Raw genomic sequence first — 19,905 nt, forward strand, 5'->3', positions numbered from 1 at the left:
TATCTATTTTAGTACGCTTTTGGACTATATGAACAAGGCAAGGCACATTTTATACACAAATAGGGTATCATTAGGATATAAAAAATGTACATGTCAAATGATTAGACAATGTTTCAAAATCTGAAATTTGCGGGTATTGTGGTGAAGTAAATTGCACCCCCAGGTTAGAAAGAACCATTGAACTATTCTAGGAGAACATAATATCCATCAGAATAAGAAGAATTATCATATTTATTCATTGATAATGAAGTTTTTATATAGGTATTATATCAAGTATCCCGTATAATTATTAGAGAATATATATCATTCTTTATCTAGATTATTTTATACTAATTAAGATAAGATACACTAGGATATCACGGAGAGTAATTTTCCTACAACGCCCCCTTGTATCGTGATCCTAATATGTCATGGTGCATAAACTGTTGCCTCGCTAAAATTTTACCAAGTAAAACAAAAATCTCTTGGGTAAAATAAAAAGCTTGGTCAAAGGAGAAAAGAGCACAACGCACTAAATATAGTTGAAGATAACTTGTGGAATAGACTCCCCCTAAAGTCCGCAAAACAATTCTCCTTGATCGGTAACTCAATCTCGGAGTTTTGATAAATAACGTATACAAATGCTCTTCATATTCTTCAAAAGTAGCAATGAGTCAATGTGATACGAAACACTTCAAGGTTGTTAACTATGGAATTGAAAACAACCAAGACAGACACAACTAAGTGTTTAGGTTGAAGAAATTGTTCTTCTCTTATTATTGTGCTTAAAGGTTATTACAATCTCTGTTGTCTACGCCTTTGCTACAATAACACTAACTGTTTCGCTCTCTCTATGGATCTAGGCTGAAACCCTTTATTTATAGAGTCTAAAACTCCACAAATCATAATCCAACTAGAAGACTATTTTTTATCCTAGTTTAATTTCCAACTAGAAAAGAAATTCTAATTCCTAAAAGCTAAAGGATACACCTGTATCATGGCTCCCCTTCTTGTAGGAACTTAAGCTCCTGTTTAACTTAAAACTGGAGATTAGGAAACTCAACAGTTCCTTTTTTCCTTGCTGAACCATGCATTTAGCCTTGCTTGGAACTTAACTAGCATGTCCAATCAGAAACGTTGTCCGTTGTCTTTTACGTGTTGTAGTCATCTTTTCGCTCCAGAATGCAATCTTCAACTGATGGTAGAATCGTCTTGCCATCTTTGTCACCGTCATCAAGTAGTGGCGGCTCAAACAACTTCAGGTACCCGACATTGATAACCGAGTACATCCCTAAGTAAGGTGGCAAATCTAGCTTGAAGGCATTGTCTCCAATCTGCTTCATAATACAAAAAGGTCTGTACCGTAGTGGTTTGATCTTCCTACCTTCTCTCTTAAGATGCTCCTTACTCAACTTTAACCATACTAGGTCACCAACCGTGAAATTACAAGGCACTCGATGTTTGTCATGCTTAGCCTTGTACTTTGCCTGTGACTTATGTAATTGAGCTTCAACAGTGGCATGAATCTGACTAATCTTCTCCAGGATACGCTGTGCTCGAAGCCTATCACTCCCTTCCTTTTCTTGGTGACCGTCTCCAACCGTGAACACCACGTCAAAAGGACTTAGAGGCAGATACTCGTAGCGCGTCTCAAAAGGAGACGTTCCTAAAGAGCTATGTACTGCCATGTTGAATGCAAACTGAAGATATGGAAAACTCTCATCCCAAGTTTTCAGATGTCTAGCATTGTAATCCCTTAGCAGATGCATCATGGTGCAGAGTCAGGACCATGCATCAAGGTTGTTAACTGCGGAATTGAAAACAACCAAGACACACACAACTCAGGTGTTTAGGTTGAAGAAATTGTTCTTCTATTATTATTGTGCTAAAAGGTTATTACAATCTTTGTTGTCTAGGCCTTTGCTATAATAACACTAAATGTTTCGCTCTCTCTTTTGCTCTAGGCTTAAATCCTCTATTTATAGTCTAAAACTCTACAAATCCTAATCCAACTAGAAGACTGATAGGCGTTAATTAAAACGTCTATAATAAACCCTGTAAAAATCATCGTTAGTATAAAATAAACATGGATCGTTCTTTCCGGGAAATTGAAGGGAACTCTAAACTTTTAGTGTTAACAAATAATAGAGAGTTTGAGATTGATTATTAACTACTGAAATAAAACTTAAATTACTATTTACATGATCGACTTTCTTTAACAAACTTAAACCAAATTTACCATTACACCACATAATTACAAGTTCGAACCTATCATGCATTCTAATTCGACCAATTACATACTTTTTAGACACCAATACAATTAGAGCCTTATGTGATCATCTAATTATGTAAGATTTCAATTAACATTTAGATAGACTTAGGGTCTAATCTAAATTTTCATGCAATTGAATTCAATAACACTTAGAGAGTAGAAATCAAACAAGATTACATTTAAGCACAAAATCTTTGTTGGAGACATGTTTCATGTATGGCGTCACCCACCATAGTTTCACATGCAAATTTCCAGAATTTTTACCACTTTTAATCAACACAAACCGAACTTACTTAGGGCGTGATTTGATTTGTGTCAATATGGTTGATGAATCTAGCACTCAAACACAATCTTAGAAACTGCATCCAAGCACTAAATTCATATGCACATATCTGAAAATTATCTAAAAGTATGAGAAGGATGATTAGAACACAACAATAGAAATACAAACTCAATAATTATAGGAAACCATCAATTCGGCAAAGAACCAAAAATCCAATAAAACAATCTGAAAATTTTGATTCTTAATACAAAACAATAATCCCACACAAACATCATACTACAATCTTCATAGACAAAGTAATGTAGAAAATCAAAAACTAACTTCTTTTTCTCATTCTTAGGTGTCTCCTTCTTTTTCTCTTGCATTATCTCTTTTTATTCTCATTTTTGTCATTAGTGGGTGCAATCTCCTTTGATAAATTCATTCTTTTTCTCCTTTTTAGGTGTCTCATTCTTTCTCTCTTGCATTATCTCTTTTTATTCTCTTCATTTTTCTTTCTCTTTTTTTCTTTCACTTATTTTTGTCATTGGTGGGTGCAATCTCCTTTGATCAATTCCTTCTTCTTCCCCTTTTTAGGTGTCTCGTTCTTTTTTTATTTTCCTCCTTTGCTTGACTTTTCCTCTATTTTTTTCTTTCATTATAACTATACAATCTCATCTTTTAAAATCTGAAAATAATAAAAGACAAGAATAAAGACAAGATAATTCATATAAAAAGACCATGTAAGTTACTAGAATAGTAGAGTAAGATTAGGAAAGTTACAGAATAAGCATTTCAGTTAAAGTATCACTCTCCTAAATAGTACGTTTCCTAGTCTAAAAAGGACTCCTAATGCAAATAGGATTCTCAAATTATCACAAAATTTATATAAATGTCAATTAATGAAGACTCCTAATTTAACTAGGTTTCCTAGTTACACAAGGAAACCTACTCTAAATAGGACTCTCGATAATTTTTGTGTTTTTCAACCTGTTTTAGCACCAAAATGCAACCAACGCCACCATAGACTCCTAACTCGACTAAACGATTCAATACTACGACAATAAGAGCTAAGCAAAGTACAACTGAAGGTAAAAATATGTTAAGAACGTCGCACAAAATGCTCATATCAACTAGTCTGGGCAACAGATAGGGTATTTGAAGGGCGGCTTGAGATGTGCTATCAGAGATGGGTTGATCTCTACACATAGGAGGATATTGGTGCCCATAGTGAAATTTTGGGTACCCAGAGGCAGAAAAGGATTTCTGTTGTTTTGGTTTTTTGTCTTCTTTTGCAATTTTTTTTGGTTTTCTTCAACAATTTCTTTTTTTGTAGAAGGATTTTTTTTTTAGAAATTAGGGTTATTGGCTATCAAGCCACATGGTTAAAATTGCGTACTGATAACGTATTCTAGGAGAATGTAAAATGCATAAGAATAGAGAGAAACATAATTTTTATTCATTGATAAGGGAGCTTTTATATAAGCATTACATCAACATACTGTAGAATTAGAATATATATATATATATATATATATATATCATTGCTTATCTAAATTATTTTATACTAATTAAAACAAAATACACTAAGATACTACGAAGAGTAATTCTCTTACAACATAAACAACTTTTTATTCAAGTTATATGCATGTCTTTAACAGTTCAACCATGGATATCATCACCTCGGGCAAATCAAGAAAACGATATAATGTATGCTTAGCATGATAATTCAATTGGAGCTAATGTATGTCCTGCATAGCCTTTGAATTGGAGCTCATAGGAGTTCAGTGGTAACCAATTGGAGCTGGAGATTCCTTAAGTTCACGTCCATTATAATGTATGTCCTGCTAAGTAATTCAATTGTATCAATTAGTATCCAAATAAAAATATATAGAACCTTAGGAAAAGCAGTTGCCCAAAACCTTGAAGAACGACATCGTATTGCTAGAGTGATGGTATCTTCAGTCTTACCGAAGCAAAGTGATTGACATCTCGGTGGTGAGCCTCGTCTGCCCTAACAACCGTAACAACATCTCTCAAGTTGGAGTTGGGTGGTAGCTGCCAATAATCAATAGCAATTGCTGGAGCTGGAACATTCTCGATGTTTCCTTTGTCCAATTCCTTGAGGAACTCAGTATACGAGTGAATTGCTTCTTCCTCAAGGTACCCAACCATTCTATGAGCAAACTTGGGTGAAATCATATATCCCAGGAAGTATGCATTGAAGAAAACACCTTGGACTGCAAGGACGAGTGCACGCTCGTACCACCTGGGTTTGGAAACTTCCATGAAGGTCATGAGATGCATACGCTCGTTCTCGGCTTCTTCTAGAAGAGCTTTGATCCAACCGCCGCTGTGCTCGAATCGCCTGAGCGATTTGCAGTGCAGCAGCATCCCTCCTACCATCCCAGGCACTGCTGCCACTGTCTCCAGCATCATTGCCCTGCACCCATATCGCCTCTGCGGAACAAGTGCTTAGCATATTAAACATAACTACGTATGGACCTAAAATTTACAAATCGACAATCAGATTTGAATGTTGATAATACCTGGAAGAACAGGTCGGTAGGCCATCGGAGAGACTTGATAGTCCAGTAGGCCATTTTATCCATCAAAGTTGTTGGCAAGTGATGCTTGTGGAGATCTATGGAGGTGTCTGCTTTGTAAGTCTCCCGTGGCTTAGAATTCATAATATTAGAGGTTAGTTACGAACTAATTTCAAAGAAGATATAATAAGGAAAATGTTTTGGTGCAACAATATTAAATCTGACGTCATAAGCATATATGTGGCATGCCATGTCTAATTATTATCGCAAAATTTCATTTTTAAATAAAATGACAATCATATCCTTGTAAATAATTTAATTTTAGGAGTTTTTATTTATATCTCCCAAAATAGCACTTAAACCTCTTTCTTTCCAACTTTATTTTCACTTTTCTAATGCATGTGAAATTATCAAAAAGACATATAAGAATGAAAAAAGGAAAAAAAAACAAAAGAATTCCAACCTGCCTATTTTAAACTAGAGAATATAAATAACTTTTTTCCTTTTTTGTCAATCCTTTATTTATTTTAGCAAAACCCCAATTTGGAATAAGAAATTGAATAACATGATTTAATTAATTTTATTTTTTTATTGTTAAAAAATACAATAAACATTATTATTAATCTTCATGTATCAATTGAAAAGTTACATATAATTTTTGATAAACTTTGGTTAGGATCTGGGAGAAAACATTGTTTAATAGATGTTAGAATTTTTTGAGTTGCTTTTATTATTTGGTGAGTTTCAAATCAATGAATGAAAAAAATAGAACAATATTATTAATTATGAATTTAGGAGTGAAAGAGAAAATTAATTTGAGAAGATAGATTTATTGGATTATGTAATTATTAAGAATTTTCGAGTTTTTTATATAATTGAATAAAATTAGAATTGGAAAGATATTAGTATTAATGAATAGTAGATTTATTTGGTATCTAATAATGATATATTGATTATAGGCATTTTTAGAAAAATATGGAGGTCTAAATAGCATTTTAAGTATTTATAAAAGTAAAAATGAGTTCTACTAAATGAGAATGTCCAAATACCGTTTTGAAGGTATGAATAGAAGCTCCTTTTAATTTTTTATCTTTTATTTATTAAAAATGATTTCAGCAATAATTAAAGGATAATTAATTATCAAAACAAAAGAATCTTACTAAAAAGTTTTCATCTAATTGAATTGGTCAATTACCTTTGAATTTGTTTATCCTCCTAATTCATGACTTCCCTTTTTTATTTTATTTACATATACGAATTTTATTAATAAATTTTATTTTGAAAATATTTTTGCACACACAAAGATATATATATATATATATATATATATATTTCAAGCATATTTTCATAAATATTATTTTTTAAATAATATTTTAAAAGCATTATCGTGATGAAAAAAAGAAATGATAAAAAAATCATAAAAATATAATTTTTATAATAATTTAGAGTCATTAAATTAACAAGAATAATTATATTTTTATTTAAAAATAATATTTTATAATTATTTTAATCGTGCACGACACATATGATTAAATTGTGGCGCCCGCTCATATACCAATCGGTCAAAATCGACATATATTAGTAACAAACTAACGTACTCTGAAGCAATTCCATTGCCATTCAGTACCGTCTTCCTTGGTAATCTTGTTTGGTCCTACACCCCAGTAGCTGGTAATCATCTTCTCTTCATCATCCTTCTTACTACCACTGTGTCCGGCAACCGAGACAGTGGAGTTGCTACGATCAGCCTCCTCCTCCTGCTTCTCCGGATGGCCGAGGGCCAGAGTGGTAGCATTGCGGACCCTCTGACCGGGGTAGATGATGCTGCCGTAATTCCAAATTACGCCCGCGGCCGCATCCCTTGAAGGAATAATTACAGAGGACAAATATTTTGCCACCAACACATTAGTGGTAGCAGCTGTGCCCGAGGAGAAGAGACGCGCACTTGCTACGTGCGCTGCCGACATCGCCATGTGCCTGTACGCTTGCGTGCGAGTCACCGCCATCATCTTGACCAATATATACCTGATAGATCGATGGTCTCAAAAACAATGACAGAGAAAAAAGGGGAGATCGCTTTTCTTGTTTGTTTAGAAGTTTGGTTTTCAGGGTTTAAGGCTTTTTGTGTGGACTTCAGAATCGGCTCTCTAGGGTTTATATATTGAACCGACTATGTTGATTCCTAGTTGGCAAGGATCGGGTGATGATGGTGACTTGTATGATAATTGAGACACGTACTTGATGTCTATCGTTTAGGCTGCTTGTAGCCTAAATCGCCGTCCTTTCTTATATCGATCAAACGATCACAATATGGCGGAGGCCAGAGAGCTCTACGAAGGTTCTAGATGTTCTAGATAAGAGCACGAAGTAGTACTAAAAAAGTAGTACTAAGATTCAGAATTTCTTGGTATATTCGAGACAAACACTTAGCCAAATTGGCTACGTGATGCAATAGTTAAAGGTACAAATTGGCCAACTAGTTAATAATCAGACATATCTTTCACTCTTTTCCTCCTTTTGTCCTTACCATATTGCTGGACGAAGGTACTTTGAGCCCGCCTTTGTTTAAACTTTGGCTCTGGCCGGCTTTCTTTGACTTTGAGGAACCCGTTGTCTTTGTTCTTCTACCTGCAAATTTTTTTGGCGAGTTTCCGATACATTCAATCTAATTTGACCCAAAAAAAGAAGAAGAATCCGTTTTGACCAAATGTCCAATTTTTGCTCAAAACTTGACCAAACCAATTATAATAGCCGAGTTCAATGACTCATCATGAAAAGTCTAAAATACCCACACAATATGATTTATTGAAACCACTCTCTTGGATGTCAATAATTTAGTCTGATGAGTGTGTACGGTGGTCGGAGTCCCGCGATCGTTCCCCAGAGTCCAACAGTTAATGATTGGTATTTGGCGATCGGCCGCCGGCGTCCGACGAACAATGCTGGAATCCGATGACAGTCGCTGGAGTTCGACGGGTGATCGGAGCTCAGAGTCCAACAGTTAATGATTGGTATTTGGCGATTGGCCGCCGGCGTCCGACGAATAATGCTGGAATCTGATGACAGTCGCTGGAGTTCGACAGGTGATCGGAGCTCGGAGTCCAACAAGGTTCTGGTAACGTGTGTTCTCTCATGAATTCTCTCTATGTGTTTAAGTAAATAAGGGTAAAATTATTTCAAAAATATACAAAACCATAATTTTTGTACTATTTGGTCAAATAGGGTTAGATCCTCTTAGTGTGTATGATCACATTTTGAATTGTATCATTATAATGGGCAACAAAGGGCCCAAATTAGTATCAAATTGTCATTTTCAATCTAAACATTCAAGACAATAGCGTCCCGTACGTTCAGCTAATACTTTCTTAGTCAACATATTATTTTGACGAGTGTAGATATGTACATATTTGAGTTATTTCTCAACCACGTATTGTATCCGGTGGCGTAAGTTTAGTAGATATACCAGTACAATACATATTGGGAATTCCGGTTTATATGTTTGGTGTTACAATCTCAAAAAAATGTTACATATCTCAACAAATGTGGTTTATACCCTATACGATAGTATACAATGCCAGTTTTCTTTTTAGATATGTGACATTTTTTTTTTGAATTGCAACATCTCTAATGACAACACATGATGTCATAATGTTGCTATTGCCCAATATTGTAATAATTATCTCATGTCATAGCGAGTTTTATAGGTACACATGCATCATTATTACGTACATTGACGATTGCGAGGGTACTTGTGCGTCATTTAGGTCATTATCTGACTAGTAGTTTACAGCTTTTGATGGTTATTAATTCTGACTACAAGGCCCTTCGGTTCCCATGCTCCAAATCATGCGACCTTATCTGCTGCTTGACTGCTTGCTGGCTTGCATTTGTCTTGTTGCCCCCACAAGATAAGGGGGATGTATTCAAATTTCACTGACCTTTTATAACCCACAGACTCATGGATTCTGTGGATTGTTTGAACTCCATACAAACGTCAACAGATTTATTTGGATTCTTATGTATTTTATCAGAAAAATTTGTTTGGATTTATGAGATAAGTTCGATACAACAGGGCCGCAAAAATACTTATGTCTACATTTCCATATTTCATTAACAATTTTAGCTGTAAAATTGTACATCCATTCAAATATACTACACCAGCATGGGTCAGCTGGAAGCCAAATTTCAAAAGGTAACTAGCGTAGCAAGAATTACAGCTCCAAAAAAATATACAAGACTACACAGAGTGCCAATACAATGCCTACATATACATCCTCCTAGTCCACAATAATTATCTTCCACTGTAAGGCCATGGTTCTCCCCATGCGTAAAATGAGACAAACATGAACTGAGTGATAGATTGCTCTCCGCAAAACATTTCGAGGCTAGGTAAAAGAAGCAAATCCTGTTTCAGGAGAAAAAAAATTGTACGAGATACATATGTGATGTTTATAAGAAAGTTAAAGCAGGTCCCGGCAATGCCGGCACGAGAATCTATCATATCCCTGAAATAATCATCTTCACATGATTGACAAAACATAAATGTACCCATATCAAGAAATAGGGGGCAAAAAAAGATTAGAGAAACTTAAAGAAACTGAGAGTTTTTATTTGCCTTACCATTTGTCTCCTAAAAAAGTAATGAAAATGCCAAAAGAGGCAAAATCAATATAAAACTGGAAAAAGAAGAAAAAAATCACATATAGATCATACAAATCCCAGGTCCCTGCATTACAAGCTAAGCATGATAATGTCGAGAACTAAGATATAACTGCCGGCAAGAATTCCATTAACATAATCAAGTATAAAGCAGGCTATCCTCTATTAGCATCCAGTAGAACAAAAATGTTATCTGACAGATCATATCAAGATATGGGAGGGAGCTATCTATATATTGTCTTCAATTCTCACAAAACTTACAACTCGCTCTTCTAGTGATCCTGCCATTGGTCGGCTTTCTACTCTATTGGTCCTTTTCAAAATTGTTCTTCCTTGACAGTTCTCATAATAGCATATATATATATATATAGCAAAAATGTCAATTTGCATCCTAAATTTAGCCATAATTGTCATTTTACACCTCAAATTTGCATTTAAGTCAATTTACCTTCTAAACTTGGTCAAAATTGCCGATTTGCACCTCATCCGTTAAATTTAATGTTTTCCATCCAATTTTAAGTCACATGTCATGCATTTGAGGGGCAGTATTGTCATTATATAATTATTCATATTTAATAATGAAATAAATTAATAAAATTACTTAAGAGAAACACTTGCTACTATATTTTATTATTATTTTTGAAACATAAATTAATAAATTTTACGTGATATGATATGTTAAAAGATATTAGAAAAATATAAATAAACACATACAAAATGAAAAATAAATGTGTACATATAAAAAATATATATATACACAATACACTATATTTGAATGAGTGGGTAGGTTGAATATAGGGGTGGGCACGGGACGGGATGGGACGGGATGAAGCTCATTCCAAGTCCCGTCCCACTCTTTTGAATCGGGACGGGATCGGGATGAGACGAGGGTTTTTAAGAATGCATCTCACTCGGGATTAATCCCGGTTGGGACAGGACATGATCGGGACGGGAGAAATCCCACCTTCCTATGAAGTTAAATAAAAACCTATATTTTTACTTTTTCATTAACAAAGTAACATTCAATAATGAAATTTTAATTAAAAAAATACATATTATGTTCAAAATATTATAATTTACCATTATTATTTGAGTTAATATAATTTTGGAGTTATTAAGAACATAAATTAGTTTCATTTTGATACAAATATATAAGAATTTTTAAGTTTTCATTAAAGGTGGGACGGGACGGGACGAAACGGGATATAAATTATTCGTCCCACGTCCAATCCCACTATTATGAAACGGGACGGGATCGGGACGGAACGAACGTTTTTAAACCTCTGTCCCGTCTCGTCCCTTTGAATTTCGGGACGGGATCGGGATTTCCATTTTTTTATGCCCACCCCTAGTTGAATATATAATTCAAAGTAAGGCTAAGTATGTAGAAAAAAGATGTAAATAAATAATTTGATTAAAAAAATAATCTTTTTTTTTTGTAAGCGTAGAAAGGACCAACATCCTCCTACGAAAATTTATTGAAAGGAAAAAAGATACAAAGAGGAATAAAAAATAACAAACACAATTATCCATCAACCAACTAAGAAACTGTTAACGAAAACGAAAATTAGGAAATCCTAATCGATCTTTATTACAGTGACTTATATAAGAATATTTATTTGTTTTTAAGAAAAATATAAATAGAAAATGACAACAATACCCCTCATGTGTATGACATGTGATGCAAAATTGGATAGAAACAGTTAAATTTAACGGATGGGGTGCAAATCGGCAATTTTTAACAAGTTTAGGAGGTAAATTGACTCAAATGCAAGTTCATGGTGCAAATTGACAATTTCAGCCAAATTTGGGGTGTATTTCGGCAATTTTGCCATATATATATATATATATATTTGTCAGTCTGGTAATTTAAATGAATAGAAAAAATAAAGAGAAAAGGAAACATTGGATTAGGGTTCCCAATGGAAACTCACACCTTTAAAACGAAAAGAGCATATCAAGCATGGTGTTTCAGACTTGATCAAGGCATTAGCTTTCTAATATAGTTACCCCTATTCAACAGTGTGCCACTCAAATGGATCCACAGGTACCCCTATTCAACAACACAATTAGATAAGTAAACATAAAGATTACTATTCTCTATCGTCATATATAGAGTTGAAATTCTTAGGAACTTTTCTCAATCAACAAGCAAAATACATTACACAAAGACCCAAAATTTGAACTTATTTAACTATTATAGTACTAAATCTAATCTCAAATTTCTCAATAGCATTTGGATCTAAAATCAGAAAAGAACCAACCCATATCTCATCTTGAGTTTCATGAATTGGTTATTACCTTTTTTTAGGGTTTTAGGGTTTTCCTCCGCCGCTCAGTCGTTCAACAAATTTGGGGCTGAATGATTGATGGTCAGAATGAAGAGAAAGATCAATCGATTAGAGACAGGAGAAAGATCAAGATGCTAGATGTGGTTCGTTCGTTAGTCTCGTTCTTTTCATCTTCGCTCAAAATGGAGAGAAACGAAGTACGTCAAAATCTCATGTCTCGACAGCATATTTCTGATTGAGTTTGTTATTTATATCAAGAACCTTAAAATCCTTCATCTTGTGAGTGTGTTGTCTTCATTTGTTCTATAGTATGAGATAATTCAAAGTTATACTAGAGAGTCTGGTGCAGTTACTAATTTTCGTAAAAAGCTAAACATGCTCTTTAAATTAGCTTAAAAGTTATAATAGAGATTCTGCTGAAAATTCTCTTAGAAGATATGTACCAGACTTGCTACGAGTCATTTTCACAGTTTTTATCTATAACTATCTCCATTTTGTTTTGGATCAGTTCTTAACATTCATAAAATTATCTCAAGGCAAATGGACGAGTCTTAGGGGGTGTGTTCAATTAGGAGTTTGTTAGATTTTTTTTAATTTTATAAATCTATAGGTATTCAATTTAGATTTTAAAAAGTCTTTTGAAATCAATTTTGATTTAAAAAAGTCATTCTAAATCTTAAGGTATTCCAAAAACTCAATGACTGTAATGGTGTGTTTGAATGAGGGAAAGAAAGAGAGAATTTAATTGAAAGTTGTTCCGGGAGAATTACTATTCTACCCTTGTGTGTGTCTTAGCCTAATAGGTTTCCTGTTAGGAGATAGATTAGCATCTCCGTAATAGATTAGGACCCCGAATCCTACCGGATTGTGGTTTTGTAATGCCTATATATAGGCCCCCATATCATTCAATAATACACAATTATTTCATCCTGAAACACGTTATCAGCACGTTGCTCTAAAACCCTGAACTTTTAGAGCCCTAGAAATTTTTTTTCTCTTATCCACCGCCGGCCACCGTCGTCTCTGGCCTCCGACATCTTCCCGTCGACGTTCCTCGTCGGCGCAGCCCCTCCCCGCAGCCCCCCCTGCAGCCCCGCGCGCAGCCCCTGCATGCTGCCCCCGCAGCCCCGCGCGCAGCCCCTGCATGCTGCCCCCGCAGCCCCGCGCGCAGCCCCTGCATGCTACCCCCGCAGCCCCGCACGCTGCCCTGCCCTGCAGCCCCCGCAACGCAGCCCTGCACGCACGCACGCACCCCTGCTGCCCCCGCATTGCAGCCGCACGCAGCCAGCCCCGCACGCAGATTCTGCCCTGCAGCCCCTGTGACCCCCCCTGCTGCCCCTGCACGCAGCCCCGCAGGGTATCCTCCGCATTCGCTCCGCAAAAACATCTTTTTGCCCCGAAAAACCCCGCATCAGAGGATTCAAAATTGCTCCTCCCGCATATATACGCAATGAACGCGAACTGCACAAGCAAACTCTTCGCTCAAGAGAAGCTACTCCCGTCTTCTCTACCCTTTTGGGCCTTTAAATTATTTCTCTTTTTTCCTTTTTCTTTTCCTATTGCTTATTAAATCATTTATTTGCACGTTTTCGTTTTCTAACTATGTTTCGCGTGCTTGCATAGGAAAAGTGATTACTCGTCGTACTATGGTGATGACATTCATGCCGAGATGGACGATACTTTTGCCATCTACATACGATTCCGATCGTATCCTCCCAAGATTTTTATGTCATCGGACGAAGATCGAAAAAGGAATTCAACAAGCAACTTCATGCATGACGATCGATTTGCAGAGTAATTTACTTATATGCGGTCTATTTGGCAGACCAACAAGTATGTTTTTCTTAAAGTTGCTGCTTTTGAAGATATATATATAAATTATCGAGCGCTATTAGCCTTTTTCATGTCTTCTTTTCCGGCCTTTCTTATAACGCCGATGAGACCAAAGAGGGATATGATTCCCCTCTTGGTCGACGTTTTTCGTGTGACGGTCCTGGGGGAGTCACGTTATTATTTAAAAAGGAAGATATCGATTTCATGTGGTCGCCTGAGTGCACCGCTGTTTTGGGTGCGATCATGAGAATCGCCGATATGCATCGATTATTTTGTGACCATATACATCACAACCCTTCTAATTCCGGTTACATACTTGAATATTTCGATTATTCGAAACCTATACGACCCTCGTTTCTTATGGATGCGTCGCCATCGCGACTGTTATTTGAATGTTTGAGTTTTCTTAAACTCATGTCTATAAACGATAATCCCAAGGTCTACGTACTCATTTATTTGAGTTGATTCATTACTCTGATGCAGCACTATTTGTTGACAAAAGATCCCAAAAATAAAGAATTCTATGGGACACACTTAAAGTGATTTAATGAACGTCTATGACGTTGTATTATCAGAGTTGACCTTGATGCATACTCCACATCCAAGACACGCTTGCCATTTTTGGCACATGTATCTATTTCTTGAGGGAATTTTGGAGATGGAAACGTAACATTCTTCCATTCTCAAGTAAGCACATTTTTGAGCCTCAGGCTAAGGCTCCGCCCAATCCGATATGCAAGATTTTGTTGCTACAGACTTTTGATTAGTCAATCTATTTTGACTATGTCTTCTGCTTACTATTTTTCAAGTATGACGTTGGCATTGCCATGATTATTGCTCGACTTTAGCTTAAGTCGTCTATTGGAATTGGAAGCTTGTTTGTGTTGTATTAAATATTGGCATATTCTATAAAATTTCTCGTCTTTCTTGGACTCGTGAGAATTTTATTTGCCTTGGCTTAGCATGCATGGTCAACGTTTACAACTCACGTGGTTTTTAAATTGGCCGCTTTTGGGTTACATGGGACCCCAATAGCATTACATTGTGATTTTGGACTTTGATGTCGTTTTTTCCGGTTACTGTTCCGGCGTTTCCGGAACGTTTTACCGGCGTATTCGCCGCCTTCCGGCCATTTGCCGGCGTTTCCGGCACCGCCATCCGGTTCTGGACGGCGTTCCCTGTCGGACCTGAAGTTACGGCCTCCATACCGGCCAGATCCGGCCACCGCCGACCGGATTTCCGGCAATCGGTACCGCCGGCTTCCGACGAGTTTTTCTGACGTTTTTTTCGTCGTTTCTCGTCATTTTTCCGGCATATCTCAGCAGTTCTTGCTGCCATGTTTTCCTAGTCCAAAATTCACCCGGTTTTGAGTAAATTTGACATGGTTTTCCGGTTAATTTTCCGGTTTTCTCCAAGTCGTTTCATAGCTCAAATGATTTTATTATTATTGGTGACCACCCGCACCAATTGGATGGCTTTTACCACCCAAATTGTTTGGTATTCAACTGCTCCAATACCATGTTTTTCCAAGTCTTGAGTTGAAGAATGTAGTTCTATTGCCATGTGATACATTCGATGGGATTGCCATTTGTTTCAATCCCCTCTCTTACAATATCCTACGGCGTATTGTGTAGAGAAGTTCACCGCGTCGTTGACTCTCTTAATCTTCATTTTGAGATTGTCCCGCCGTGAAATCGAGTGTCTTGCTAATTGCGTAACCACCCACACTGTCCTACGGCGCAGGTAGTTGTTTTACGGATCTCGTGCGGAGATTGTGTTCTATATCTTCGTGCCTTGCTAAGTTTTAAAGGCCATACATGCCAATGATGGATTTTCATCTTGATATTTGTGTTAAGAATGGAGAGGAATAAATCTGTCAGATTTTATTGACAGTATCTTTTTCAAGCTTCGACAGTAGCTTTGTTAGCCTGCAGACATCGTTTTGCTTGCCTGCAGCAGTAGCTTTATGTAACTCAAGATTCTTTGAATCATGGGTTCGGTTTTACTGTCTTCTCGGTTTTGACATGATCGTTTTTTGGTCATTTTGAACAAGATATGATGATTCGAGTTCTTTGAAATTCACATTATCATCTATTTTTCATGTTCACGAAGCGATTGGAGGACCACCTCACCCATGCTCCACACGATGAGGCCGAGCCTATCCATGCCATGCACGGTGAGGCCGAGCCTGCCTATTTCGGCGGCTCCATGGCATTAAGGCCGTCGGTGGCGGCATCCCCTCCTTCACAGGAGCTTGTGATGCCTCCCGTGTCTTCTAATGCCTCCATGACAATCTCTGATGCCCATCGCTCATTTTGCAAAGCTTGTTCTTTTGCTAGATTTCAAGTAAGTCCTTATTTGCTAAGGCTCCAACCGAGAACATTCTATTCTTACGAAGTATTTAAGGTGACATTAGTGGACCATATCCAACCGAATACGGACATTTTTCGGTATTTTTATGGTATAGGTTAAGAGCATCGACGCGTTGGTCACACGTCGTTTTGCTTTCCACAAGAAACGCTGCATTCGCTAAAGTTTTTAGCTATGATCATCATCCTAAGGGCTCACCACCCTTCTTATCCTCTCAAATCTATTTGAATGGATACCGTTGGAAAGTTCACCCCCACGACTTTGATGATTTCGTTTTGCATGTCTACTGGGATCGTCGTTGAACATATTATTCCTCATGTTCATTCACTGCACGATCTCGCAGAGCTCGGACTTGGTTATGGGTACTAACCTGCCGATTTTTGCATGGGGATATGTAATGATGTTGCATGCAACGACACTTATTCGTTTCAGACCCACAACTTGCCAAGAGTTTAGTGCGTACCAGATGGTCACTGGATACGGTCCCAACGTTCTTTTCACTAACGCTTATTTGGTTAAAGTTATTTATGGTGCCTATATTGTAGTTATCTCAATGGGTCTACTTGAAACGATTAAGTATTCTGGTTGGTTATGATTTATGAATCACCAACACTTGTCCGCTATTTCCAATCTACAACCGTTGATCTCTATCCTGCGATATTAGCAGACGGTCACTTTGATGAGACATACTTCCCGTCGTTAGGGGGAGATATGGAATGCTCCCATTCTGGTTTTAACGCCAGGAATTGACGTGGTGTGTCACTATGTCTCATTAAGATCCCGCACTACTCAAAGTCTGCAAATGTGCAACGCATTATCGACCTCCAGAAAGTCAAAGATTCGATGCTCAATGACTTTACCGATATTGCGAAAGTGACGAGATCGCACATAAATGCTGTGATGTGCCGGTAAGGTTGGGACTCTCAGAATATGAGAGAATTTCATATGACCTGGTCCTAGCACCGTTGGCACCATCCCTGACAGTGGGAAGGAAGCCGGCGATGGCACCATCGTACGCTGTGGTGTTGTCGGCGCCCGTCGCATTGCACCACAGAACAAGGGCGGCAAACGCAAAGATGGACTACTAAGGGTCATAGCTTCGGTCTTGGCTCCTGCCTAGATGAGGGGGAGACCATTATTCTCTAGAATCAAATCTAGAAAGAAGCGAAGTGCGTAGGCACAAGTATTTCGCCCATCATCAAGAGATATCCTCTAAACAAGTGTATCAACTAAGTTTCTGTGGGACACTACAGACTCATTTTGTTGATGTTAGAGAAGAATAGAACTCTCACGAATTGATCGTATACAGCGCGCGCGTGTGTTTAATGTATTGATCTCCCATGATTGATGATGTATTCGCTTATGCTCTTATTCCGTTGTAAAGCATCAACGATGAGCAACTTGACCGAAGTGGAAAGAATCAATACATGCTGAACTAGACTTGTTATGTTGGTCGTTGTTCGTAAGTGTAATGAGAAAGATGAAGTCATGCAATATATGCAGGACTTATGGCGCAAAGATTGTCTCATTATCCTAGTATTGAGTACGATGAGTTATATTCTCTCGTTATGGACATAATTGCTTTCCGCTACTTGATCAGTAGTAGTGTCCATGAAAACTGATTTGCAGCATATAATAGTGGTCATAGAATATCTGTAAAGGGATCTTGACGCAGATATGAGAGTGCCCGAGGGACTTTAAATGCCTCCATACCACGGAGAGCTTATGTAATCAGATTGTGACGTTCGAGAGAACGTAGTACAATCGGTTGCAAGAACTCATACCCATATGTGTTCATATGAAGCTAATTCTTGATTCTCTATTCCGTCTAAGTATAGATGATGAAGAGATTCAATGAGCTATACATTCATACATGTTAGTGTTGTTGGGACACTATTGCTTTTATTATGACGTGATTAACTATGCGCCTATGCATTGTCATTGGACTTGCATTGCTTCTTTGACATGGGTTTAGTTCTACACTTAGTGAACCAACACAAATCCTATCCACACCAATGCCGCCAGCAGCTCCAGCAACATCAACGTACTCCTTGGTGTAGCAGTTGACACTGGTAGCGTAGAGGATGCGTACGGTTCCGTCTTGGACCAAAATCAGTCCTTCATTGGTCGATTCCCCCATTCTTTTTGCGAGAGACACATTAAATGTGACAAATCAGAATCTGTCCAGTTTCGTAGGTCAACTTCAACGAGACCTACATGACAGCTCGCTCGATGAAATATGGTGAAATTGGTACCGTTGGAAAGTTCTATGTGTCTACTTTCCAAGGACATCAACCATTCGTTCATAGCTATCATCTTGAGTGAGTTATGGCCGTTTTAGCAAAGTAGGGCAGTCCTGTCCGGAAATGTGCAAGTCAGTCAACTTCGACAGAGCATTGTGAACTGCTCCGATCGGATGAGGTTGTGAACCTTATGTCACTAGAAAGTCACGGGTGTCTACTTTTCAGAACATTTGACGGTTTGCTGATACCTATTTTGACGAAGAAGTTATGGCCGTTTAAGTGAGTAAAGGTCATTCTACCCGAGAATCTGATTTTCATTGCAAACTCTTGTTTTGAGTTGTTATGCAATCTTGTTTCCTAAGATCTAAATTTGGCTAAGTATAGCATGTATGATCTAAGGATGTGTGACTAGATTAATGATTAATCATTAGCCCAAGGCTACGTTTGAGAAGCATGTAATGAACGTTGTATACGTTGTTTTTGTACTCTATGATTATGGCACTAATCAGGGGGAGTTGTTTCGTAGACTTCAGGGGGAGTCTAGCTCACATGATGCTATCAAATGTAGACGGTGCGTTGTGCTCTTTTTCCCTTCGATCAAGCTTTTGTTTTTACTCAAGAGGTTTTTATTTTGCTTGACAAGGTTTTTACCGAGGCAACGATGTGTGCACCATGCAATCTAGGCATGCGACACAAGGGGGAGTGTTCCGGGAGAATTACTATTCTACCCTTGTGTGTGTCTTAGCCTAATAGGTTTCCTGTTAGGAGATAGATTAGCATCTCCGTAATAGATTAGGACTCCGAATCCTACGGGATTGTGGTTTTGTAATGCCTATATATAGGCCCCCATATCATTCAATAATACACAATTATTTCATCCTGAAACAAAAGTGAGATTTTATAATTTTAAATGACAAATATCTAGTTTGAGAATTATAAATTAGAAATTCTAGATTTATGTGGAAAATAAAAATAAGAAATTCATTGTTTAAATTCCCCACAAAATAGATGTCATTTACAAATTCTTTTAGTGTTCAATTATCTTTTTAGAAAAATACTCTTTTTATATTTCATTTCTTTAATTTATTTCAAATTTTCTTAATCTATCACAAATTTTAAATTCCACATAAATATACAACTAAACAGTAGAATTCATGATTATTAATGGATTTTAAGATGTCTCATTTATAAATTTTTATGAATTGTATCTCTATTACTATAAATCCAGCACCAAAATCTTCATCAAATTGTGAACTACTAATTTTACTCTTATCTAATTTTATTTTCACACATAGATAGAAGGACAATTATATAAAATATAAATGTTTTATCAATGTGTTTTCCCAAAACTATCATTCATAACAAATAAAATTATATAAAAAAATGGGTTGTCAAGAATAAAAAATACACTTCAAATTAAATTTTGTAAACCTGTACCACTGTACGATGT

At 37.0% G+C, this 19,905-nt stretch overlaps 1 protein-coding gene across 1 annotated transcript; it reads right to left on the reverse strand.

Moving 5' to 3' along the window:
• Positions 1–4,164: 4,164 nt before the first annotated feature.
• Positions 4,165–7,154, reverse strand: LOC126793229 (ubiquinol oxidase 2, mitochondrial-like). The gene is made up of 4 exons (XM_050519692.1): positions 6,658–7,154; positions 5,063–5,191; positions 4,485–4,973; positions 4,165–4,357 (listed from the first exon to the last, which is right to left on the reverse strand). Exons 1-4 carry the CDS (start codon positions 7,066–7,068, stop codon positions 4,298–4,300), a joined length of 1,089 nt encoding a protein of 362 aa, XP_050375649.1. The 5' UTR covers positions 7,069–7,154; the 3' UTR covers positions 4,165–4,297.
• Between the last annotated feature and the right edge of the window lie 12,751 nt (positions 7,155–19,905).

This window comes from Argentina anserina, chromosome 5 (assembly GCF_933775445.1).
Source record: "Argentina anserina chromosome 5, drPotAnse1.1, whole genome shotgun sequence".
Classification (NCBI taxonomy): domain Eukaryota; kingdom Viridiplantae; phylum Streptophyta; class Magnoliopsida; order Rosales; family Rosaceae; genus Argentina; species Argentina anserina.